The 26,332-nt window shown below is 41.1% G+C and overlaps 4 protein-coding genes across 11 annotated transcripts in view; all 4 read left to right on the plus strand.

The window, feature by feature from the left end:
• LOC310767392 (proto-oncogene Mas-like) overlaps positions 1-20,947 on the plus strand; it is a gene marked incomplete at its 5' end in the record, with an annotated part of 36,448 nt that extends 15,501 nt beyond the window's left edge. Inside the window, 2 exon segments of the mRNA XM_083624262.1 lie at positions 19,677-20,513; positions 20,516-20,947. Coding sequence (XP_083480388.1) covers positions 19,677-20,513; positions 20,516-20,721 — 1,043 coding nt within the window.
• LOC310766186 (mas-related G-protein coupled receptor member H-like) overlaps positions 1-26,332 on the plus strand; it is a 35,681-nt gene that overhangs the window by 2,085 nt on the left and 7,264 nt on the right. The gene's annotated exons all lie outside the window — the stretch shown is intronic.
• LOC310766198 (proto-oncogene Mas-like) lies at positions 507-25,773 on the plus strand. Of its 8 annotated transcripts, none has more exons than XM_083622268.1 (3): positions 7,577-8,176; positions 8,944-8,995; positions 24,523-25,773. In XM_083622268.1, exon 3 carries the CDS (start codon positions 24,567-24,569, stop codon positions 25,545-25,547), a length of 981 nt encoding a protein of 326 aa, XP_083478394.1. In that variant the 5' UTR covers positions 7,577-8,176; positions 8,944-8,995; positions 24,523-24,566; the 3' UTR covers positions 25,548-25,773. The 8 variants fall into 8 exon arrangements, with proteins under 8 accessions (XP_083478397.1, XP_083478394.1, XP_083478392.1 ...); XM_083622266.1 differs by lacking the exon at positions 8,944-8,995 and adding an exon at positions 19,044-19,100 and having other exon boundaries at positions 7,577-8,129; XM_083622265.1 differs by lacking the exons at positions 7,577-8,176; positions 8,944-8,995 and adding exons at positions 16,788-16,940; positions 18,885-19,100.
• Positions 10,102-11,342, plus strand: LOC310766188 (proto-oncogene Mas-like). The gene has a single exon (XM_083622245.1). It carries the CDS (start codon positions 10,123-10,125, stop codon positions 11,116-11,118), a length of 996 nt encoding a protein of 331 aa, XP_083478371.1. The 5' UTR covers positions 10,102-10,122; the 3' UTR covers positions 11,119-11,342.

Raw genomic sequence — 26,332 nt, forward strand, 5'->3', positions numbered from 1 at the left:
GAGTACTGTGTCCAGTTCTGGGCACCACAGTTCAAGAAGGACACTGACAAACTGGAACGTGTCCAGAGGAGGGCACCCAAAATGGTCAAAGGCCTGGAAACGATGCCTTATGAGGAACGGCTAAGGGAGCTGGGCATGTTTAGCCTGGAGAAGAGGAGGTTAAGGGGTGATATGATAGCCATGTTCAAATATATAAAAGGATGTCACATAGAGGAGGGAGAAAGGTTGTTTTCTGCTGCTCCAGGGAAGGGGACACGGAGCAATGGATCCAAACTACAAGAAAGAAGATTCCACTTAACATTAGGAAGAACTTCCTGACAGTAAGAGCTGTTCGACACTGGAATTTGCTGCCAAGGAGTGTGGTGGAGTCTCCTTCTTTGGAGGTCTTTAAGCAAAGGCTTGACAACCATATGTCAGGAGTGCTCTGATGGTGTTTCCTGCTTGGCAGGGGGTTGGACTCGATGGCCCTTGTGGTCTCTTCCAACTCTATGATTCTATGATTCCTTGAAGCATCTGTTTGGTCATTGTGAGACCAGGACAATTGACTGCAAGGGCCACTGAACTGATCTAGCAGGACTCTCTTTTTTGTTCTTCAGATACATTTCTCCACCCCAGCCTACGTTCTTCCCCTGCAGAACCAACCGCAAGCTGATTACTCTCTGAATACACTGGTTAGTCTTTCTGTTAATGGGTCAGGTGACACTCTAATCAATAAAGATGTTTCTCCAGATAGGGACAAAGAGAAGTTGGACTTGCTTACCACTTGCAAACTCTCTCTTCTCAAAAGTGCTTGCTTGGGGCAATGAACTTTAGAAGGCAAGAGTCTCCTCCTGAGTTTGCCAAATGCTATCCTGAGACCCAATGCACAAAGCAATCAGCTTATCACACGATGCTGGCAAATGGATTAAACAGAACTGAAGACACATGGGCAGAATCCTACACATCTTGCTAAGAACCAGATGAGGCGTCTTAACAATTTCTGAATATCTTCCAATTACCTGCTTATTCCAGCACCACTTGCTGCTCCCACTCACCATGCCGGAGGGATGCTGATCCAAAGTTTTTGGGAGCAATGTGAATAGCTACTTTTGATGTCATTCATTAGCAAAGGTAAGAGGGGATCTGTAGCTGAATGGTAATGCTGTGCACCTTTGGCTTATAGGTGGGACAAGCTAACTCCATGGAGTGTTCTGTTAGAAGGATACCAGGTGGATGGCTGGTGAAGACGGCAGGAATTTTTGGTTCCCACATCCAGTCAGAGCAGAAAGTACTAGGCAGGATAGAGTAATGATTTGTCTAATACATTCCACATTGTAAAAATCTTGCTGTCTGGCTAATCTATTGTGTTTTTTCTTCTTCTAATTTTCATATTTCTTAATAATCCCAATTCAACTTGTGTTTTATTTATCCACTTTTGTTCAAAATCGCATTTTAATAACAATAAAATTACACATGCCTTCCCAATTCATTCTAGTTTTTGTTTCCCGAATCACAAGAACTGTTCAACTCCTTCTCACACTCCTCTTCTCCAACACCCAACCAACCAATGTCCGTGACACAAGAGGTTAGTTTCCAATCTTAAGGCTGAGTCAGAGAGCAGCAGAGGAGAATTTGAGTTCTAAAACAATATGCTTACTGATGTTGTGAATGTAATTTTTTTACTCAGAGCAAAAGATCCCCAACACATCGGCAAACTCCATATCCCCCCAGTATTCGAGAATTTGTTGTGGTTTATGTACAACACTGGTCAATATCTGTTGACAGCCATTAGCATGGACAGGTGTATTTCTGTTGTTTTCCCACTTTGGCATCGATGCCACCGACCACCACACTTTTCCACCCTTGTGTGTTCCACAATATGGATCATTTCTTTCCTGCTCACTGTAATCAGCATGATTCTTTATCTTTTTAGATAAAGAATCTAAAGAATCTTTTTAGATAAAGAATCTTTGTTCTTGTCAATATCATGAGGTAAGATCCTCCCCAGCCATTGGTTATCAATGTGGCTGGTGTAGGAGGATCCAGGATTTCCAGGATGTTTCTCAGCACAAATACCTTATTGTTGACATTTATTTTCTCCACTCTCCTACTTATGGAGTATGGCCCACTGGCAATTTCTAATTAGCAAAATGCTTGACTTTCAGTCAGAGAGCCCCACAACCATCTCTGCATGAGCTGCTATGGCAGATATTATTTTTTAATAATAACAATAGCCAAGAAGAAAGTAAAGTGGTACCTCGGGTTAAGTACTCAATTCGTTCTGGAGGTCCGTACTTAACCTGAAACTGTTCTTAACCTGAAGCACCACTGTAGCTAATGGGGCCTCCTGCTGACGCCTCGCCGCCGGAGCCCAATTTCTGTTCTTATCCTGAAGCAAAGTTCTTAACCTGAAGCACTATTTCTGGCTTAGTGGAGTGTGTAACCTGAAGCGTATGTAACCTGAGGTACCACTGTAAAAGAACCACAAAGAACTGCAGGTGTCACTCACCTGAGACCTTCGTCTATAGTACAGTATATAAATTCAACAAATAATAAAAATATATAAATCTGTGGTTGAAAAAAATGGAAAGAGGGTTTACCTTCTATGTCTCCCCAGAGATATACAATATGTGGATATTAATAAATAGATTTATAATATTAAGATACTGAGTTCAAAGTAGAAGAAGTACCAAGAGATATAAGAAGAGATAGAAAATAAGGTGTTTTTTGGAGGAAAACTTAATCAGTTTTTTATTAAAGCCTTTGTGTTACAAAGCAAACTGATAAACATGGAAAGAGACACCTGTCGTCTCCACTTTTAGTTCATAGTCTTTTTCATGGGTTGATTTTTTTTTAAGTCATCAGATTCAGGATTGGACCTGAATATCTCTCTTCTTTCTCCCATATTCCTCCTCCTTGAAAACCCTTTGGATTATTACTTTCAAACTCTCCCTTGACCGACTATGTTCCTTTCTTCCAACCAGAAAATAAATCAAAGGGTTAACACTGCTGTTTAGGCAGCTGCATAAAAGCCCAAGGTATATTTCAGTATCATTTCCATCTTTACTGGAAAAATGGATTAATGAAATGCAAGTAAATGGGAAAGCTAAGAAGAGGAAGAAGAGGAGGGCAAGTCGGATGGCTGTTAAAGCTTTCCCCTTCTTCCTTTGTTGTGATCTAAAGTAAACTTTTATAAACAGGACCAGAGTGGAAACAGTCATGAGTACAGCATTCATTAGAAGCAGGTAGAAAAGGGGATTTGTTGTAACTCTAAAAATAAAAAGAATCATGAAGATTACAGTAAGCAGGAAAGCAATGATCCATATTAAGGCACACACAAGGCTGGAAAAGTGTGGTGGTCTGTGGCATTGATGCCAAAGGGGGGAAATGACAGAAACACACCTGTCTCTCTCTCTCTCTCTCTCTCTCTCTCTCTCTCTCTCTCTCTGTGTGTGTGTGTGAGAGAGAGAGAGAGGGGGGGGAGGTAGAGAGAGAGCTACAGAATGCCTCCTTCCACCTGGTTCTTAGTTTTTTCCATTTAGTCATTCCATATCCCATTCCACTGAATTTTTTCGGGTTCTTCTGGGGGTTTTATTCCCCTCTCAGCACTACACAAAGCATGCCTCTTATGCAATGGTAGTATAGTTTTGGATACAGAAGCCCAAACATGGGAAGTATCAACTTGATATTACTGCACATGAGACTTAGATATGTGATATAGAAGACTCTGTATGAGAATGGTCTACTGGGCACATGTCCATGACCGTTAAATGCCAGGACATTGTTATCTGCCACCAGAGCTATCTTGTTTGAACTTCTGCAGAAGATAGTTGGGTGTCTCCTGTGAGAGGAGACAAGTTACAAAAGCATCTAACCCAAAACTTATATTATGGGGGAAAATAACTATATATACAATAATGATATGCAAAAGAATTCCAAAACATTATGGGGGTAAATAAAGTTCTGGACCTCAGACCACATCCAATTCTCAATCCTTGGGTTCAGTCCTTCTGCATCAGTCCAACAGCAAGTTAATTCCTCTCTTTTGAATAATTAGATTTACGGTACTTTCATTAATCGCGAGCATGCGCGCACACACACAAACAGACTGTAGGAGCTGTGTTGGAAGGCAGTAATCTTTCTCTGCCACCCATCAGGTGCTTTGTGCCATTTTGATGATGAGTGTTACTTGCTCAAGCTGATTTTTGGTTAGCTTTTTATGTGAGCAGCTTGCTTCCTCTCAATTGCATTAGAGCCTTTGCACATTGTGGTGGGTCACTAACTTGTGCCAGTGAAAAGCTAATCAGCTTAAGAGGAGCCCAGTCAACTTCTCCCCTGCTCAAAGGGGACTCTTTGCTCTGCACTGCAGAGTGGACTGCATGGTTTCACCTGATTGCTTTATTCTCATGCCGCATCCTAATCCTTCTTAATAAGTGTTAACGAGAATGATGTGTCAAGGTGAGTCTTTATACATGGTGATTTCAGTTCTTCACCATGCAAAGGAGTCTAGTGCATGTTTGGATATAGGCTTGATGGCTAGCATTGAGAGGAAAGTGCATTGTGGCATGATATGGAGCCATCTCCACCCTGTATGCTCTGGTGTTTTTTTCAAAAAATTATTGGAAAGTTGGAGAAACATTGATGTCATGAATCACTTCTGCTAATTGTCACATTGCCCTATAAAGGTGTAGATTTCTATATGCACATAGTTATAATTTCTATATCACTACATCGATATAAGCATGGCTTTCTTTCAGCCACAATTCACCAGAGCTCAATTCCCACACCCCTCAGGTGGGTGCCATGGCTGTTATAAGAGAACAAGGGAGGCCTTCATGGTGAGTTTTTACAGTTCTTTTTCTAGAAAAATAGCACAGAAAATAGGGAATGTACTGGTGGAATTAACCATCATGCACTTTTTTAAAAATCTGGGGGAAATACTTTCTTCTGTTTTCTTCAAACATTCAAGCTCTACATGTGAAGATTTCTTTACTTCATTCTCTTTGGCAATGAATCTGTTATCTATACCATTTAGCAAGTCATCCCACTCAACTCACACTGTTAAAGCGGCATTTATTTTTATTTAATTTTCTAAAACATATAAAACATTTATCCTGCCAAATGGGCAATTCAAGGGGATTTTAACGATACTCCTGAAACGAGGACAAAAATTAACAGAGTAAATGAATCCAAAATAATAAAATAGTGAGTACAGGGGAAAACAAGTACCAAGAAATACACCAAGAGATATTAATGAAGCTTTCTGAGCTATTTTGAAGTACTTCTTCACATCCGGGTTTGAACTGGAACTTCTTCTTCCTCTCTGCAGTTTTCCTCCTCTTTGAAAAGTCTGTGGAGTATGACCTTCATGCTCTCCCTGGATCGAGCCCTCTTGTTTCTCCCAATCAGGAAATAAATCAGTGGGTTAATACTGCTATTCAGGCAGCTGCATAATAACCCAACAGATATTACAACAGATCTCACATTATAGTCTACAAATGGAGTGAAAAAATGGATTAATGAAATGCAAGTAAGTGGGAAAGCTAAGAAGAGGAAGAAGAGGAGGGCAAGTAGAATGGCTGTTAAAGCTTTTCCCTTCTTCCTCTGTTGTGATCTAAAGTAAACTTTTATAAACAGGACCAGAGTGGAAACAGTCATGAGTGGGAGGCAAAGTATAGCATTCATGAGAAGGTGGTAGAAAATGGTATACGGTAGAATGTGAAAAATAGAAGCAATCAAGTTGATTGCAGTGAGCAGGAAAGACAAGAACAAATAAAAGAACTGATATAAATTAGTGGGTGCAGCCCTGAACATCTAGCAGGAAGCTTGACGAAACATCTGCTGTTTCTTTGGAGCTACATTCATTTCTGAAAATGCTCTGACCCCCTACTTATTCCAGCACAAGATATTCTACTTCCTTCTGCATTCCACACACCATCTCTGAAGATTGCTGATCAAGAGTTTCGCATGCAGGAGGAATACCCTTGAAGAGATACCACTTTCTTTTTGACATAAATGGCATTCCTATTATTCCTTACTATATGCATTCTGTGATTAGAGAGCACGGATGAGAGCAGATTAGGGCACAATAAACTGTAGATTAAAATATCATTGCTGTTTTTCCATATGTGAACCATGACTGACTGGTTTGTCTGTGTATTTGATATGTGGATTTAGGAACAGACCCAGATGTGTTACTCTACGGAACAAAATTGGATAAATAGTAACAAAAGCTACATATGCTTATTCTTAGTGCTCTGGCACAACTCGGTAGCATCTGTTATCAGATTTATGTTCCAAATTTAACAGCTAAGTGCTTATTGTATCAGAATGAGAAATGGTGCTTAGTTTTGCATCTACGCTGCAGCAAGAAGAAAAAAGAGGAACTAGCGGCAGAATGAACAGCACAGTTAGATGCACTTTGCCCATGCTTGAAATCCTAAGTAACACAAAATGTATACAGTGGTACCTCGGGTTACATACACTTCAGGTTACATACACTTAAGGTTACACACTCCGCTAACCCAGAAATAGTGCTTCAGGTTAAGAACTTTGCTTTAGGATAAGAACAGAAATCGTGCTCCGGCAGCGCAGCGTCAGCAGGAGGCCCCATTAGCTAAAGTGGTGCTTCAGGTTAAGAACAGTTTCAGGTTAAAATTTGAGACATAATAAGTGGAAATATATAATTATAAATGAGGTTTGAAAGAGGGTTAGAATTTGCTGAATTTGACGGAATAAAGAGGAACACAAAAAAGAGAGATGTGAGGAGGTCAGGACAGAGGGATATGGAATTTTGAAACTTAAAAGTAATTTTTCTTTTTTCTTCTTTTTTTCTTTGCTAAGTGTGTATTTTTTTTGTTTTTCTGTTCTCTGTTTTGTTATATGTGATTGTTTGATTTATGTGATTTCTATGTTTTGTAAAACCCTAATAAACATTTATTATATAAAAAAGAACAGTTTCAGGTTAAATACGGACCTCCGGAACGAATTAAGTACTTAACCTGAGGTACCACTGTACTTGGAACATAGAGGCAAATGTCTAGGGTTTTGTCTGAAACAATAGGTGAGTATTTCAAGTAATCAGTTCCCTGTTTCTTCTCTGTCATTTCCCAAAATCCTATTGACCACTATGAGCAAGGGATTAATTTGGAGGGTCCCCTCTCCATTTGTGTCTTTTCCCCAGCCATTTAATTAACATATTTGTCATGAAAATAGATAATGGCCATATCTGCCCAATTCAAACTACACAAATTTTCAAATGTTTCCATTCATGTCTATGACTGACCCTCTAACATCCCATGGGATATATAAAAACAGGTTCTCAGGGCTCTGCCACACCTCATTTGGCCTTCCATTTCCCACCAGGAAAACCTTCTCCTTACTTCTGAGTCGAAACAAATGACCATTGGGTTTTTCCACGGATTGCTGTTCATTTCAATTCAGAGGGAACGAGCATGGTTTTCAGGGGAAAGCTGAACAGCAAAGACAAGGTCACTTGGACCAGTGCCTGGAAAGTACCTGAAAACTGCGTGAAACTGTGCCTTTTTGGAATGGGACTGGTAGAAGGTGGACAAGCCCTCAATCTGAACAAGGAAAATGATCCAGCCAGAAAGTGCCATGTTATTTACTCTACATAGATGTTTACATACCTATGTGTGCCTGACATCTTATTCAGCCATTCCATTCTGTTCTCCTCTCCCTCCTGGTTCTCCATTTCCCCCCTCTTAGACATTCAGAAGCCCCCCCCCCCCGGTCTGATTTCCAGGTTCCATAGTTACACCTGTGGGGCTCCATACACACCATTTATTCAAAGCATATCATTTCCCCCAAAGAAACCCAGACACTGTAGTTTTACCCCTCACCCAGTTGTTCCTTGCAACTTATTTACTCACTTTTCTCAAGAATGCTTCTCTATGACATCAAGACTTTGGAGGCAAGAACCTCCTCTTAACTTTCTTGAGAACCAGTGAACAAAATTCTTCTTGCCACAGGATGTTGGCAAACTGCTTAAGAACAGATGAAGAGTAATGGCTGGAGCCCTAAACATCTTGCGGAGAGCTTGGTGATACATCCATTTTATCCTCCTTGGGGTTGTAGTCAATTCTGCCAATCTTCTGACTACCTCCTCATTCCAGCACATGATTTTTTGCTTCTTGCTCACCATTTTCTTAGACTGCTGATCAACAATTACTCACAGGTAAGTGAATGTCTCAAGTTGACATGGTTCATTTGCAAAAGTGGGAGAGGAACCAAAGGCAGAAGTGTACATGCATTTCAGGCAGAAAAGCCCAGGTTGAATTCCTGGAGAAGGGAATACTGGGCTGGACAAACCAATAATCTGCCTCACAAGTGCTCTACAGTAGGGATACAACAGTTTACTGGTGGTGGCAATTGTCCTTCTTATGATAGGAAATGCTATGTGAGAGACAAAGAATGGGGATTGAGGAGGGTCAATAGGAGAGGAATTAAAAATGACCCTATTTTCATCTGAGGAATATTCAGGGATATGTCAGTGTATTTGGGATTGAACAGAAGTGTCCCCATGTCCCGTAAAAAACAAAAACAAAAAAAAGGTTGATCTTCAAAGTTGCCCCGAGTGGGTTGGGAAATTATAGAGCTGATGGGCCAGTAGAAAACCACAGGAGTGGAGATGACTGTTGTGTTCTGAAGCTGTCTGTAGGCTTCCCTTAAGCATCTGTTTGGCCATTGTGAGACCAGGACAGTGGATTTCAGTTGAGTTTTATTTTATCTGGTTTTGTTAAATATCACATTTTAATAATAGTACAAACTTACACATGCCTTCCCAAAGCATCGTTTTGTTATGTATTTTTTTATGTTGAAAGCTTTCCACTGTGGCTGGGGAACGCAGTCAGATGTGTGGGGTACTAATAATCACAATGGCTTTTGTTTTGCTGGTCACCAGAGCTGCTCAACTCCTTCTCCCATTCCTCTTCTCCACTCCAGATTTGAAGCACTGAGCCCATCCAACCATCCCACTCCCAGGGTTTAGGACACGGTATGTTACTTTGAGATGTCAGGTTTGACTCACAGAGCAGAAGAGGGGAATTTTAGTTCAAAAATGAAATGCTTAAAGACTTTCTGAGAGATCAGACACAAAGAGTAAGGATTGGACCTGTTACATCTACCTTCCTGAAGCTCAGCACTGGCACTCCACAGGGATGCGTGCTAAGTCCATACCTGTATTCATTGTATACATATGATTGCATTTCATCTGGCCCATCTACTGCAATTATTAAGTTTGCTTATGACACCACCATAATGGGTTTTATTACAGGCGGAAATGAATCTGCGTACAGGGGGGAGGTTCAAATGGTATCCACATGGTGCTCAGAGAACAATCTGCACCTAAACATTGGCAAGACAAAGGAGATGGTGTTGGACTTTTGGAGGAAGAGAGGGGAGCTAGTCCCATTGCATATCACGGGGGGCTGTGTGGAGAGAGTCTTTTCCTTTAAATACCTGGGAGTCCATCTTAGTGAAGACCAAACTTGGAAGGTCATACAGCACAGGTGGTTTGAAAGGCCCAAAAGAGACTTCATTTCCTTAGGGTCTTGTGAAAGAACAAGGTTGGACAGCAACTGATGATTTCCTTCTATCAGTCTCATACTGTATTATGGTGTGGTACGCTGGTTTGACAGCCATGGACAGAGTCCCTATGGAGGGTGGTAGAGACAACACATGGTATCGTGGGCTATCCCTGGAGTCCTCTAGATGTCATTGTGGGAGACCGTTGCCTCAGAAGAGTGAGGAACATTCTAAGGGATGACTCACACCCTGGCCAACACATGATAAGCTGCACCAACAGGCTAAAGAACATTTTCTACCCGTGGGCTGTGAGGCTGCTGAATGGAAGACAGCAACATTGCAGTTGACGTTTGGGGTTGGTGGTCGTACGACAGCACACAGAGTGTAACAAGGACTGAGAGATTGTGCGGGGGGGGGCTCATTTAATCTCATTGTAAACAAGTGTACAGTGACAATAAAGTATTTCTATTTCTAATATGAGTGTCTCACTTTAATATGGTTGAGCTTTGTAGGCAAAACTGACTCCACATTTGTTTCTTTTCTCCTGGTAGTAAGATCTATACAAGAAAAAGTACCCAAAAGTACAGATACAGCAAGATGAGGAATGATGGCCTGGGATCCTGGTCCCCTTGGAATGCTTCATGGAAAGATATTGGAGCAGAAAATGGAACTGACCTCCTAACCCCCCAGGACTGTTTTGATCATGAATTATCAACATATCGTATAGCAGGCATTATTCTCCTTGTCTTAATTTCTGTTATTAGTATTTTTGGACTTATGAGGAATGGAACTGTCATCTGGTTTCTTGGTTTTTCCATGAAGAGGAATCCTTTTACCACTTTCATACTACATCTGGCTGTTGCTGACCTTGGGGCTCTCATGAGCTTACCTTGTTGTTTGATTATGAGAATTTTGAGTTTATTTTCATTCTCACCTTTGCATAGAAACTTGTTCGTAGTATTCGACTGTTTGTTGTTGTTCATGTACAACACTGGTCAATATCTGTTGACAGCCATTAGCATGGACAGGTGTGTTTCTGCTGTCTTCCCACTTTGGCATAGATGCCACCGACCACCACACTTTTCCACCCTTGTGTGTTCCACAATATGGATCATTTCTTTCCTGCTCACTGTAATCAGCATGATTCTTTATCTTTTTAGAGATACAATGAATCCCCTTTTCTATCTGCTTCTAATGAATGCTATACTTTGTCTCCCACTCATGACTGTTTCCACTCTGGTCCTGTTTATAAAAGTTTACTTCAGATCACAACTGAGGAAGAAGGGAAAAGCTTTAAAAGCCATCCTGCTTGCCCTCCTCTTCTTCCTCTTCTTAGCTTTCCCATTTACTTGCATTTTATTAATCAGTTTTCCCCCTCCACTTACAGACTATAATGTTGTATTTTTTGCAATACCAGTTGGGTTATTATGCAGCTGCCTGAATAGCAGTGTTAACCCACTGATTTATTTCCTGATTGGGAGAAACAAGAGGGCTCGATCTAGGGAGAGCATGAAGGTCATACTCCAGAGACTTTTCAAAGAGGAGGAAAACTGCAGAGAGGAACGAGAAGTTCCAGTCCAAACCCAGATGTGAAGAGTTCAAAATAGCTCAGAAAGTGTCATATTCTATCTCTTGGTGTATTTCTAGGTACTTGTTTTCCTCTGTACTCACTATTTTACTATTCTGGATTCATTTACTCTGTTAATTTTTGACCTTGTTTCAGGAGTATCGCTAAAAGCCCCTTGGATTGCCCATTTGGCAGGATTAATGTTTTGTATGTTTGAGAAAATGAAATAAAAAGAAATGCCACTACAACAGACTTTGATTTGAGAAGGATGACTTGCTAAATGGTATACAAAAGAGATTCATTGCCAAAGGGAATGAAGTAAAGAAATCTTCACATGTAGAGCTCAAATGTTTGAAGGAAACAGAAGAAAATGTTTCTCCCAGATTTTTTTTAAAAGTGCATGATAGAACATTCCACCAGTACAATCCCTATTTTCGGTGCTATTTTTCTAGAAAAAGAGCTGCAGAAACTCACCATAAAGGCCTGCCTTGTTCTGTTATAATTTCAGTGGCACGCACCTGAGAGGACCTGGAATTGAGTTCCAATTAGTTACGGCTGAAAAATAGCACTGCTTATTATATGGATGTAGTGATATAGAAATTATAATTGCGTCTCAAGGCCCCTAGACCCACCCCTAAAATAAATACACACGGACACTTATATTAGTTTAACTTTTGGGGCAAATTTTGGCCATAACTTTATTGAAATACAATCACGTGAGCAGTATTGGCTTAGGCATTGACTCCCCACTATAACTGACTCCACCTCTCAGGGTGATTGTCCAATGGGGCAAACCAAATGAGGGAGCAAGCTCAATGAGAATCAACCTAAGGTCACCCTGGGTTTCCTGTGTTCCTGGCATGGCCCTAGCCCCTAAAGCGGACTTCGGACGAGATCCAGGACCCCCAGATTCCTTTAACAGAATACCCAGTTCCTGGAGGGGCAGGTGATGGCCACACCTCCCCTCCCCACAATCCAGCTGAGCCAATGCCTAACCGCCGCCTTACAAGTCGTGACGATTTGCTAAGGGGTAGGCAAAAATCAAATAGCTAAAGCTAATCTGCCAAATGGGGAAAAAAAAAATCCTATCCAGCCCCTGTTCCAATACAGGCGACCCGAACCAAAGCAAGGCCAAGCGACTCTACCTAAACTTGGGAGGGTGGGCAGGTGTTCAGTGGTGCAAATGCAAGTGCCTCACATGCATCACACTGCTGTTTTTAAAGCACCTGGGATCACACAACCTCCAGGCTATTGGCTAAAGCCAGCTGGCATGATCCCAGGGGAATGGCCAGGACTTCCCGCCCCCCCCCCCCATTCCAACCCTGTCAGGTGAGCTCTTGGGTCCCGAGCACAACCAGGACTCTGTTATGAGGATCCCATCTATGTGCATATTGAAATACACAAAGTTCTGCCATCTGTGACTATTAGCAGAAGTGATTCGTGACATCAATGTTTCTCTATCTTTCCAATAAAGTTTTTGGAAAAAACACCAGGGGATATAGGAGGGAGATGGTTCCATATCATGCCACAATGCACTTTCCGCTCAATGCTAGCCATTGATGCTATATCCAAAGCTACACTAGACTCCTTTGCACGATGAAGAACCGACATCACCATGGACTCACCTTGACACATCATTCTCGTCAACACTTATTAAGAAGCATTGGGATGGGGCATGAGAATAAAGCAATCAGGTGAAACCATGCAGTTCACTCTGCACTGGAAAGCAAAGAGTCACCTCTGAGCAGGGGAGAAGATGACTGGGCTCCTCTTAAGCTGATTAGCTTTTCACTGGAACAACCTAAGTGACCCACCAAAGTGTGCAAAGGCTCTAATGCAATTGAGAGGCAGCAAGCTGCTCACATAAAAGGCTAAACAAAAATCAGCCTGAGCGAGTAACACTCATTATCAGAATGGCACAAAGCACCTGGAGGGTAACAGGGAGAAATTACTGTCTTCAATCCTAGCTCCAGTCTCTGTCTGTGTCTGTGTCTGTGTTTGTGGCTCTCTCTCTCTCTCTCTCTCAGTGTGTGTGTGCTTGTGTGTGTGTGCGATTAATCAAAGTAAATCTGATGTTTCAAAAGATAGGAATTAACTTGCTGTTGGACTGATGCAGAAGGACTGAACCCAAGGTTTGAGAATTGGATGTGGTCTGAGGTCCAGAACTTTAATTATCCCCATAATGTTTTGGAATTCTTTTGCATATCATTATTGCATAAGAGGCATGCTTTGTGTAGCGCTGAGAGGGGCATAAAACCCCAGAAGAACCCGGAAAAAAAATCAGTGGAATGGGATATAGAATGACTAAATGGAAAAAACTAAGAACCAGGTGGAAGGAGGCATTCTGTAGGTCTCTGTCTCTCTCTCTCACACACACACACACACACACACACAGAGAGAGAGAGAGAGAGGAGAGACCATCTCTTGGTAGATTGCAGTCTTATTCAGACTGAGAATTTGTTTTTTTTTTCCTTGTCGCCAGGATGGATTAAAGAGTATATAAATAAAAATAGAGGCTTTAAAATATTGATGCATGTGGGATTGGGCCGAAGTGTGTTGAAGTCTCACCAAAAAAAGCCTATCAGCCTCCCACACATGTCAAAGTTTTCCCAACGGGATTGGAAAATTAAGGAGATTAAGGCCTGCCAGCAGATCATCATGGGGGAGGAGAGTCCTGTTGTGTTCAGAAGCTATATGTGGGTTTCCCTGAAGCATCTGTTTGGTCATTGTGAGACCAGGACAGTTGGCTGCAGGGGCCTCTTATCTGATCTAGCAGGACTCTCCATTTGTTCTTCAGATATAGTTCTCCACCATAGCAGAATCAACAGCAAGCTCGTGGCTCACTTAAGACATTAGCTACTCTTTCTGTTAATGGGTCAGATGACACTCTAATCAATAAAGATTTTTCTCCAGATAAGGTCAAAGAGAAGTGGGACTTGCTTACCACTTGCAAACTCCCTCTTCTCAAGAGTGCCTGACTGGGACACTGAACATTAGAAGGCAAGAATCTCCTCCTGAGTTTGCCAAATGCTATCCTGAGACCCAATGTGGAATACAATCATCTTATCACATGATTATTGCAAATGGATTACACAGAACTGAAGAGACATGGGCAGGATCCTACACATCTTGCTAAGACCCAGATGATGCATCTTAACAATTTCTGAAAATCTTCTGATAACCTGCTTATTCCAGCACCACTTGCTGCTCCCACTCACCATGCCGGAAGGATGCTGATCCAATGTTTTTGAGAGCAATGTGAATAGCTAATTTTCATGTCATTCATTAGCAATGGTTAGAGGGGATCTGAATGGCAATGCTGTGCACCATTGGCAGATAGGTGAGCCATGCTAACTCCATGGAGTCTTGTGTTACCAGGTGCAAGGCTGGTGAAGACAGCAGGTTTCCACATCCGGTCAGAGCAGAAAGTACTAGGCAGGATAGAGTAATCATCATCATCGTTTTTAATTTGCATACCGCCTTTCTATCTTACAGTACTCAAGGCGGTTTACAAGCTGAAGAAACAAAAAATGCACATCTCACAACAATCTAATGCAAAACAAAAATGTGACAATAAAACACAACCTTAAAATAGGCAACCTCCATCAAAAAAGTAACATTCAACAATCATTAGAATAGTATATAATAACAATATCAACACATAAAAGTTAAACAGAAATCCACTCAACAGTCACAATAATATCTAACCTGTAATCAATAAAACAATGGCAAGCCACAGTACATAAAACAATACAATACACATTGAGAAGCAGAGAGTAGAGCAAGGCAGGTGCTAGGAGGCCTTGCCTGATGGAGTCTCTCCCCTCACAGTTCTTCCTCCAGGCACAGCTCCCTAGGGAGGACTCCTAGGGCTGCAAGGTGGGGCAAGGCAGGTACAAGGAGGCCATTTTCTACCACCTTTTAATGAATGCTATACTTTGCCTCCCACTCATGACTGTTTCCACTCTGGTCCTGTTTATAAAAGTTTACTTCAGATCACAACAGAGGAAGAAGGGAAAAGCTTTAATAGCCATCCTACTTGGCCTCCTCCTCTTCCTCTTCTTAGCTTTCCCATTTACTTGCATTTTATTATATACTCTCTGCAATGGTGGAAACAATACAGAAATATTTCTTGGGCTCTTATTCAGCTGCCTAAACAGCAGTGTTAACCCTTTGATTTATTTCCTGGTTGGAAGAAAGAAACACAGTCGATCAAGGGAGAGTTTGAAGGTAATATTCCAAAGGGTTTTCAAGGAGGAGGAAGATGGGAGAAAGAAGAGAGATGTTCAGGTCCAGTCCTGGATCTGATGACTTCAAAAAAAAATCAACCCATGAAAAAGACTTTGAACTAAAAGTGGAGACGACAAGTGTATCTTTCCATGTTTATCTGTTTGCTTTGTAACACAAAGGCTTTAATTTAAAAAACTGATTAAGTTTTCCTCCAAAAAACCCCTCATTTTCTATCTCTCCTTATATTTCTTGGTACTTCTTCTACTTTGAACTCAGTATCTTAATATTATAAATCTATTTATTAATATCCACATATTGTATATCTCTGGGGAGACATAGAGGTCTTTCCATTTTTTTTCAACCACTCTTTCCATTTTTTTCAACCAGAGATTTATATATTATTATTATTATTTGTTGAATTTATATACTGTCCTAAACACGGAGGTCTCAGGTGAGTGAGGCCTGCAGTTCTTTGTGGTCCTTTTATTTTCTTCTTGGCTATTTATTTCATTTGAGAGTAGAGAAAATAAATGTCAACAATAAGGTATTTGTGCTGGGAAACATCCTAAAAATCCTGTGAATAGAATTGGGGATTGATGTCAGAAGGTCTGAATGGCAAGGAAAGGGAATGATTCTGACACCTGAATGTTGGATAGATTGGACAGCCAAGCAAATTCAGAGCTGGGCAGTTCACCCTTACCCATTTGAGAGATGGACACAGAGAGTGTGAAGTGAGGAAGCAGAGCTGAGTAGAAAGTTATTTGTCTTAAGCCACCCACCTCTCCTCCACTTCCCACTGATCCTGCTGCTATAGTACAACAAATAGATATCAAACACAAGGCACATCGTAAGAAGAAAACACATCATAAAAGCAAGCTGAAGAGTTGGCCTTTCTGGAGGGCTTGTCTTTATGAATCATTTTCTTCTGATGTGTCTTATGTTTGATACAACCGTGAATGCAGTTAAGAATCTCCTCCTACACCAGCCATCTTGATAACCAATGGGGGGGGATCTTACTGTTAGGATATTTCCGTTCCACCTTAAAAGGGAGCAGGCTATGTGAGTCACAGAGTCTGCGTATTTCCTGTTCACAGGATGTTTATGTTTTCTATTGCTTTCGTTTCTCTCTGTGCCTGAACACGCAAGCAGGCAGTCATGTTTTTCTTTGTTCTGACCAACGCTGAATAAACTTGGAAAAATGCTCTCCTGCTGTGCATCTTTCACTGTGTGAATTCTGCTGATACAGCGTGCATCAGCCCAGGAATGTGGGAAGCTATTTTCTGGAGCTCATGTTGCTAATTGCTGATACTGTATCTACGGGAGATCGGTGGACGTCCGGAGTCGACGTGGAGGCAGTGATGGCCTTTGTCTCCCTGGCAGTATCCCAACACTTACCTCATGATATTGACAAGAACAGATAGAAGAACTGATAGGAATTAGTGGGTGGAGCCCTGAACATCTAGCAGGAAGCTTGATAGAACATCTGCTGTTACTTTGGAGCTACATTCATTTCTGAAAATGCTCTGACCCCCTACTTATTCCAGCACAGGATACATTGTACTTCCTTCTGCATTCCACACACCATCTCTGAAGATTGCTGATCAAGAGTTTCTCACAGGTATGCGGATGTTTCAAGATGATGAAGTTTATTTGTAAAAGCAAGAGGGGAACCATAATAGGGTAGCAGAGGTCCGCATGCAGGAGGAATACCCTTGAAGAGATACCAGTTTCTTTGTGACATAAATTACATTCCTATTATTCTTTACTATATGCATTCTGTGATTAGAGAGCATGGATGAGAGCAGATTAGGACACAATAAACTGTAGATTAAAATATCGTCCTTGTTTTTCCGTATGTGAACCATGACTGACTGGTTTGTTTGTGTATTTGATATGTGGATTTAGGAACAGACCCAGATGTGTCACTCTATGGAACAAAATTGGATAAATAGTAACAAAAGCTACATATGCTTATTCTTTTTTTTTTATAAAAATTTTTTATTAGTTTTTCAGCACATATTAAAAGACAATACAACACAATACATAAACAAACAAAGATATAAACATGTATAATTTCTTGACCTTTCTTTCCTTAAACCTTCTTTCAGCGACTTCCCCATACCTCCCCTTTCTGCATCCCTGTTTTAAATCATTCCAGCAACCCCTAATTTTAATTTCTTATAGCACTTTCTTTAAATCTTTTTTCATGTCCAATTGTTTGTCACTGCAATTCTATTTTGCATTACCCAAGACATTTTAGCATTCATTAATTTTACAACAGTTCTTAAGATAAACTTTAAATTTCTTCCAATCTTCTTCCACCGTATCTTTCCCTTGGTCACGGATTCTGCCAGTCATCTCCGCCAGTACATATGCTTATTCTTAGTGCTCTGGCATAACTCGGTGACATCTGTTATCAGATTTCTGTTCCAAACTTAACAGCTAAATTCAGATTGTATCAGAATGAGAAATGGTGGTTAGTTTTGCAACCACGTTGCAAGCAAGAAGACAAAAGAGGAACTAGTGGCAGAACGAACAGCACTGTTAGATGCACTTTGCCCATGCTTGAAATCCAAAGAAATACAAAATGTATACTTGGAACATAGAGGCAAATGTCTAGGGTTTTGTCTGGAACAATAGGTGAGTATTTCAAGTAATAAGTTCCCTGTTTCTTCTCTGCCATTTCCCAAAATCCTATTGACTACAATGAATAATGGATTAATTTGGAGGGTCCCCTCTCCATTTGTGTATTTTCCCCAGCTATTTAATTAACATATTTATTGTGAAAATAGATAATGGCCATATCTGCCCAATTCAAACTATACAAATTTTCAAATGTCTCCATTTATGTCTATGGCTGACCCCCTAACATCCACTGGGATATATAAAAACAGGTTCTCAGGGCTCCTTCACACCTCATTTGGCCTTCCATTTCTCACTAGGAAAACCCTCTCTTTACTGCTGAATCGAAACAAATGACCATTGGGTTTTTCCACAGATTTTTGTTCATTCCAATTCAGAGGCAAAGAGTGTGTTTTTCAGGGAAAACTGCACAGCAAAGGCAAGGTCACTTGCACCGGTGTCTGAAAACTGCGTGAAACTGTGCCTTTTTGGAATGGGACTGGAGGAAGGTGGACAAGCCCTCAATCTGAACAAGGAAAATGATCTAACCAGAATGTGCCATGTTATTTACTCTACATAGATCTTTACATATATTTGTGTTTCTGACATCTTATTCATCTTATCCATCTTATCTTATCCATTCTGTTCTCCTGTCCCACCTGGTTCTCCATTTTCCCTCTCTTACAGAAGCCCGCCCAGCACCCTTCCATGTCCCATAGTTACACCTGTGGGGCTCCACACACACCATGCATTCAAAGCATATCATTCCACTCAAAGAATCCCAGGCACTGTAGTTTTTCCCCTCACCAGTTGTTCCCTGCAACTTATTTACTCACTTTTCACAAGAATGCTTATCTATGACCTCAAGACTTTGGAGGCAAGAACCTCCTCTTAAATTAGCTTTCTTGACAACCAATGAACAAAATTATTCTTGCCACAGGATGTTGGCAAACTGCTTAAGAACAGATGAAAAGTAATGGGTGGAGCCCTAAACATCTTGCGGAGAGCTTGGTGATACATCCATTTTATCCTCCTTGGGGCTGTAGTCAATTCTGTCAATCTTCTGACTACCTCCTCATTCCATCACAAGATATTGTGATTCTTGCTGCCTCCAACTCACCATTTTCTTAGACTGCTGATCAACAGTTGCTCACAGGTATGTGAATGTCTCAAGTTGACACAGTTCATTTGCAAAATTGGAAGGGAACCAAAGGCAGAAGTGTACATGCATTGCTGGCAGAAAAGTCCAGGCTGAATCCCTGGAGAAGAGAATACTGGGCTGGAGAAACCAATAATCTGCCCCACAACTCCTCTACAGTAGGGATACAACATTACTTTTTTTAAAAAAGAATCTCAGTGTCAGGCTCATCAGCAAATCTCTCTCTCTCTCTCATAGCTCTCATTTTGCTGCTTGAATTCACTTTAACATGTGTTTTATTTTTCTGTTACAATTCTTCTTTTTTTCCATAAACAGCTTACTGCTGGTGACACTTGTCCTTCTTAAGTTAGTAAATGCTATGTGAGAGACAAAAAAAAGGGGGTCAAGGAGGGTCAATAGGAGAGGAGTGAAAAATGTCCCTATTTTCATCTGAGGAATGTTAGAGGGCATGTTTGTTTGTTTGTCATAAATTTCCACGATAGCATTACTCTTTTATTATTGTTTCTGTCTCTTGGTTTAATATGATTGAGTTTTATAACGCAAACTGACTTCACATTTCTTTATTTTCTCCAGGTAGGAAGAGCAATGCAAGGCGTAGCTCAAAAGTAGAGATCCAGCAAGATGAGCAACTTGGCCTGGGATCCTGGTCCACTTTGAATGCTTCATTGGAAGATATTGCAGCAGAAAATGGAACTGACCTCCTAACGCCCCAGGATGGTTTTGATTATGAATTATCACCATATCACATAGCAGAAATTCTTATCTACATCTTCATTTTACTTATTAGCATTTTTGGAATCATTGGGAATGGAACTGTCATCTGGTTTCTTGGCTTTTGCATGAAGAGGAATCCTTTCACCACTTTCATCCTGCATCTGGCGGTGGCTGACCTTGGGACTCTCATATGCTTATTTCCTTTTTCCATTATAAATCTTCTGAGGTCATTTTTATATTTACCTCCCTATATGCATTTGATTGTAACATTGGTTTCCATTCTTTTCATCTTCATGTGCAACACTGGTCAATATCTGTTGACAGCCATTAGCATGGACAGGTGTGTTTCTGTCGTTTTCCCACTTTGGCATCGATGCCACCGACCACCACACTTTTCCACCCTTGTGTGTGCCACAATATGGATCATTTCTTTCCTGCTCACTGCAATCAACTTGATTGCTTCTATTTTTAACTTTCTACCGTATACCATTTTCTACCACATTCTCATGAATGCTATACTTTGCCTCCCACTCATGACCGTTTCCACTCTGGTCCTGTTTATAAAAGTTTACTTCAGATCACAACAGAGGAAGAAGGGAAAAGCTGTAACAGCCATCCTCCTTGCCCTCCTCTTCTTCCTCTTCTTAGCTTTCCCATTTACTTGCATTTTATTAATCAGATTTTCCCCTCCAGTTATAACTATAAAATGCAATTTGTTGCAATATCTGTTGGGTTCTTATGCAGCTGCCTAAATAGCAGTATTAACCCACTGATTTATTTCCTGATTGGGAGAAACAAGAGGGCTCGATCCAGGGAGAGCATGAAGGTCATACTCCACAGACTTTTCAAAGAGGAGGAAAACTGCAGAGAGGAACAAGAAGTTCCAGTTCAAACCCAGATGTGAAGAGTTCAAAATAGCTCAGAAAGTGTGATTTTCTATCCCTTGGTGTATTTCTTTGTACTTGTTTTCCTCTGTACTCACTATTTTACTATTCTGGATTCATTTACTCTGTTAATTTTTGTCCTTGTTTCAGGAGTATCGCTAAAAGCCCCTTGGACTGCCCATTGGGCAGGATTAATGCTTTATATGTTTTATAAAATGAAATAAAAAGAAATGCCACTTCAACAGACTTTGAGTTGAGAAGGATGACTTGCTAAATGGTACAGAAAACAGACTCATTGCCAAAGGGAATGAAGTAAAGAAATCTCCACATGTAGAGCTCGAATGTTTGAAGAAGACAGAAGAAAATATTTCCCCCAGATTTTTTAAAAGGTGCATGATAGAACATTCCACCAGTACAATCCCTATTTTCTGTGCTATTTGTCTAGAAAAAGAGCTGCAGAAACTCACCATAAAGGCCTGCCTTGTTCTGTTAAATTTCAATGGCACACACTTGAGAGGTGCTGGAACTGAGTTCCAATTAGTTACGGCTGAAAAAGAGCACTGCTTATTATATGGATGTAGTGATACAGAAATTATAATTGTGTATCGAGGCCCCAAGACCTACCCCTAAAATAAATACACACGGACACTTATATTAGTTTAACTCTTGGGGCAAATTTTGGCCACAACTTTATTGAAATACCATCACGTGAGCGGTATTGGCTTAGGCATTGACTCCCCACTATAACTGACTCGACCTCTCAGGGTGATCGTCAAATGGGGTCAACCAAATGAGGGAGCAAGCTTGATGAGAACCAACCTAAGCTCACCCTGGGGTTCCTGTGGTCCTGGCATGGCCCTAGCCCCTCAAGCGGACTTCGGACGAGATCCGGGACCCCCAGATTCCTTTAACAGAATACCCAGTTCCTGGAGGGACAGGTGATGGTCATACCTCCCTCCCCACAATCCAACTGAGCCAATGCCTAACCACCACCTTACAAGTTGCGATGATTTGCTAAGGGGTAGGCAAAAATTAAATGGCTAAAGCCAATCTGCCAAATGGAAAAAAATTCCTACCAAGCCCCTGTTCCAAAACAGGCAAACCAAACCAAAGCAAGGCCAAGCGACTCTACCTAAACTTGGGAGGGTGGGTGGTTGTTCAGCCGTGCAAATGCAAGTGCCTCACTTGCATCACACTGCTGTTTTTAAAGCACCTAGGATCACGCCACCTACTGGCTATTGGCTAAACCAACCTGGTACGATCCCAGGGGAATGACCAGGACTTACTGCTCTCCCCCACCCCCCATTTCAACCCTATCAGGTGAGCTCTTGGGTCCCGAGCACAACCAGGACTCTGTTATGAGGATCCCATCTATGTGCATATAGAAATACACAAATTTCTGCCATCTACACCTTTATAGGGCAATGTGACAATAAGCAGAAGTGATTCATGACATCAATGTTTCTCTATCTTTCCAATAAAGTTTTTGGAAAAAACACCAGGGGATATAGGAGGGAGATGGTTCCATATCATGCCACAACACACTTTCCACTCAATGCTAGCCATCAAGCCTACATCCAAACCTACACTAGATTCCTTTGCATGGTGAAAAACCAAAATCACCATGGATAAAGACTCACCTTGACACATCATCCTACTAAGTAGGAATGGGATGAGGTATGAGAATAAAGCAGTCAGGTGAAACCATGCAGTCCACTCTGCATTGCAGAGCAAAGAGTCACCTCTGAGCATGGGAGAAGATGGCTGGGCTCCTCTTAAGCTGATTGGCTTTTCACTGGCACAACCTAAGTGACCCACCACAGTGTGCAAAGATTCTAATATAATTGAGAGGCAGCAAGCTGCTCACATAAAAGGCTAACGAAAAATCAGTCTGAGTAAGTAACACTCATCATGAGAATGGCACAAAGTACCTGATGGGTGGCAGAGAAAGATTACTGTCTTCAATCGTAGCTCCTGCAGTCTCTGTCTGTCTGTCTGTGCTTCTCTCTCTCTCTCTGTCTCTCTCTCTTAGTGTGTGTGTGCTTGTGTGTGTGTGTGATTAATGAAAGTAAATATGATGCTTCAAAAGAGAGGGATTAACTTGCTGTTGGACTGCTGAAGAAGGATAGAACCCAAGGATTGAGAACTGAATGTGGTCTGAGGCCCAGACCTTTAATTACTCCCATAATGTTTTGGAATTCTTTTGCATATCATTATTACATACTTTGGCCACCTCATGAGAAGAGAAGACTCCCTGGAAAAGACCCTGATTTTGGGAAAGATTGAGGGCACAAGAAGAAGGGGACGACAGAGGACAAGATGGTTAGACAGCGTTCTTGAAGCTACAAACATGAGTCTGACCCAACTGCAGGAGGCAGTGGAAGATAGGATTGCCTGGCGTGCTCTGGTCCATGGGGTCACGAAGAGTCGGACACAACGAAACGACTAAACAACAACAACATTACATATGTAGTTGTTTTCCCCATAATATAAGTTTTGGGTTAGATGCTTTTGTAACTGTCTCCTCTCACAGGAAACACCCAACTATCTTCTGCAGAAGTTCAAGCAAGATAGCTCTGGTGGCAGATAACAATGTCCTGGCATTTCACGGTCATGAACATGTGCCCAGTATATCATTCTCATACAGACTCTTCTATATCACGTATTTGAGTCTCATATGCAGTAGTATAGGTTGATACTTTCCATATTTGGGCTCCTGTATCAGTAGGAGGGACAAAGAGAAGTTGGACTTGCTTACCGCTTGCAAACTCTCTCTTCTCAAGAGTTCCTGCTTGGGACACTGAACTTTAAAAGGCAAGAATCTCCTCCTGAGTTTGTCAAATGCTATCCTGAGACCCAATGTGGAATACAATCATCTTATCACATCATGCTGGCAAATGGGTTACACAGAACTGAAGACATGTGGGAAGGGTCCTACACATCTTGCTAAGAGCCAGATGAGGCATGTTAACAATTTCTGCAAATCTTCTGATTACCTGCTTATTCCAACACCACTTGCTGCTCCCACTCACCATGCCGGAGGGATGCTGATCCAAAGCTTTTGACAGGTATGCAAATAGCTAATTTTGATGTCATTCATTAGCAAAGGTAAGAAGGGATCTGTAGCTGAATGGCAATGCTGTGCACCTTTGGCAGATAGGTGGGGCAAGCTAACTCCATGGAGTGTTCTGTTAGAAGGATACCAGGTAGATGGCTGGTGAAGACGGCAGGAATTTTTGGTTCCCACATACAATCAGAGCAGCAAGTACTAGGCAGGATGGACCAACAGTTTGTCTTATTCATTACGTTGTAAAAATCTTGCTTCTCTATTGTGGGTCTTTTTCTGATTTTCATATTTCTTATCAGTCTTGAAGTCCATAAAAAGGTTAAATATTTAGGGATTTGGTTAACATCAAGAAACATAAACCTATTTAAAAATAAGTATGAAAAAAATTTGGCTTGAGATAAAAAGAAATTTAGAAATATGGAGCAGAATGAATCTCACAATGTTAGGAAAAATATCGGCGATAAGTCACACCAACAGGCTAAAGAACAGTTTCTACCTGTGGGCTGTGAGGCTGCTGAATGGAAGACAGCAACATTGCAGCTGATGTTCGGGGTAGGTAGTCGTAGGACAGCACACAGACTGTAACAAGGACTGAGAGATTGTGGGGGGAGGGGGCTCATTTAATCTCACTGTAAACAAGTGGTTGAGTGAGAATAAATTATTTCTATTTCTAATATGAGTGAGTGTCTCACTTTCATATGGTTGAGCTTTGTAGCCAAAACTGACTCCACATTTGTTTCTTTTCTCCTGGTAGGAAGAGCCATGGAAGGAGTAGCTCAGAAGTAGAGATACAGCAAGATGAGGAATGATGGCCTGGGATCCTGGTCCCCTTGGAATGCTTCATGGGAAGATATTGGAGCAGAAAATGGAACCGACCTCCAAACCCCCGAGGACGGTTTTGATCATGAATTATCACCATATCGTATAGCAGACATTCTTATCCCCATCTTCATTTTACTTATTAGCATTTTTGGAATTATTGGGAATGGGACTGTCATCTGGTTTCTTGGCTTTTGCATGAAGAGGAATCCTTTCACCACTTTCATACTACATCTGGCTGTTGCTGACCTTGGGGCTCTCATGAGCTTATCTTCTCTTTCGATTATGAGCATTTTGAATTTATTTCCATACTTACTTTTGCATATTTACTTGGTCCCAGTATTCGACTGTTTGTTGTTGTTCATGTACAACACTGGTCAATATCTGTTGACAGCTATCTGCATGGACAGGTGTATTTCTGTCGTCTTTCCCTTTTGGCATCGATGCCACAGACCACCACACTTTTCCTCCCTTCTGTGTGCCACAATATGGATCATTTCTTTCCCGCTCCATGTAATCGGCATGATTTATTCTCTTTTTGGAGATATAATGAATCCCCTTTTCTATCTGCTTCTAATGAATGCTATACTTTGCCTCCCACTCATGACTGTTTCCACTCTGATCCTGTTTATAAAAGTTTACTTTAGATCACAACAAATGAAGAAGGAAAAAGCTTTAACAGTCATTCTACTTGTCATCTTCTTCTTCTTCTTAGCTTTCCCATATACTTGCATTTTATTAATCAGTTTTTTCACTCCACTTATAGACTATAATGTGGAATCTGTTGGGTTCTTATGCAGCTGCCTGAATAGCAGTATTAACCCACTGATTTATTTCCTGATTGGGAGAAACAAGAGGGCTCAACCTAGGGAGAGCATGAAGGTCATACTCCAGAGGCTTTTCAAAGAGGAGGAAAACTGCAGAGAGGAACAAGAAGTTCCAGTTCAAAGCCAGATGTGAAGAGGTCAAAATAGCTCAGAAAGTGTCATATTCTATCTCTTGGTGTATTTCTTGGTACTTGTTTTCCTCTGTACTCACTATTTTACTATTCTGGATTCATTTACTCTGTTAATTTTTGTCCTTGTTTCAGGAGTATCGCTAAAAGCCCCTTGGATTGCCCATTTGGCAGGATTAATATTTTGTATGTTTGAGAAAATGAAATAAAAAGAAATGCCACTACAACAGACTTTGAGCTAAGAGGGATGACTTGCTAAATGGTATAGAAAACAGATTCATTGCAAAGGGAATGAAGTAAAGAAATCTTCACATGTAGAGCTCAAATGTTTGAAGAAAACAGAAGAAAATGTTTCTCCCAGATTTTTTTAAAAAGTGCATGATAGAACATTCCACCAGTACAATCCCTATTTTCTGTGCTATTTTTCTAGAAAAAGAGGTGCAGAAACTCACCATAAAGGCCTCCCTTGTTCTGTTATAATTTCAGCGGCACGCACCTGAGAGGTGCTGGAACTGAGTTCCAATTAGTTACGGCTGAAAAATAGCACTGCTTATTATATGGATGTAGTGATACAGAAATTATAATTGCGTCTCGAGGCCCCTAGACCCACCCCTAAAATAAATACACACGGACACTTATATTAGTTTAACTTTTGGGGCAAATTTTGGCCACAACTTTATTGAAATACAATCACGTGAGCGTTATTGGCTTAGGCATTGACTCCCCACTATAACTGACTCGACCTCTCAGGGTGATCGTCAAATGGGGTCAACCAAATGAGGGAGCAAAC

Source organism: Podarcis filfolensis (genome assembly GCF_964270895.1).
Source record: "Podarcis filfolensis genome assembly, chromosome: 7".
Taxonomy (NCBI): domain Eukaryota; kingdom Metazoa; phylum Chordata; class Lepidosauria; order Squamata; family Lacertidae; genus Podarcis; species Podarcis filfolensis.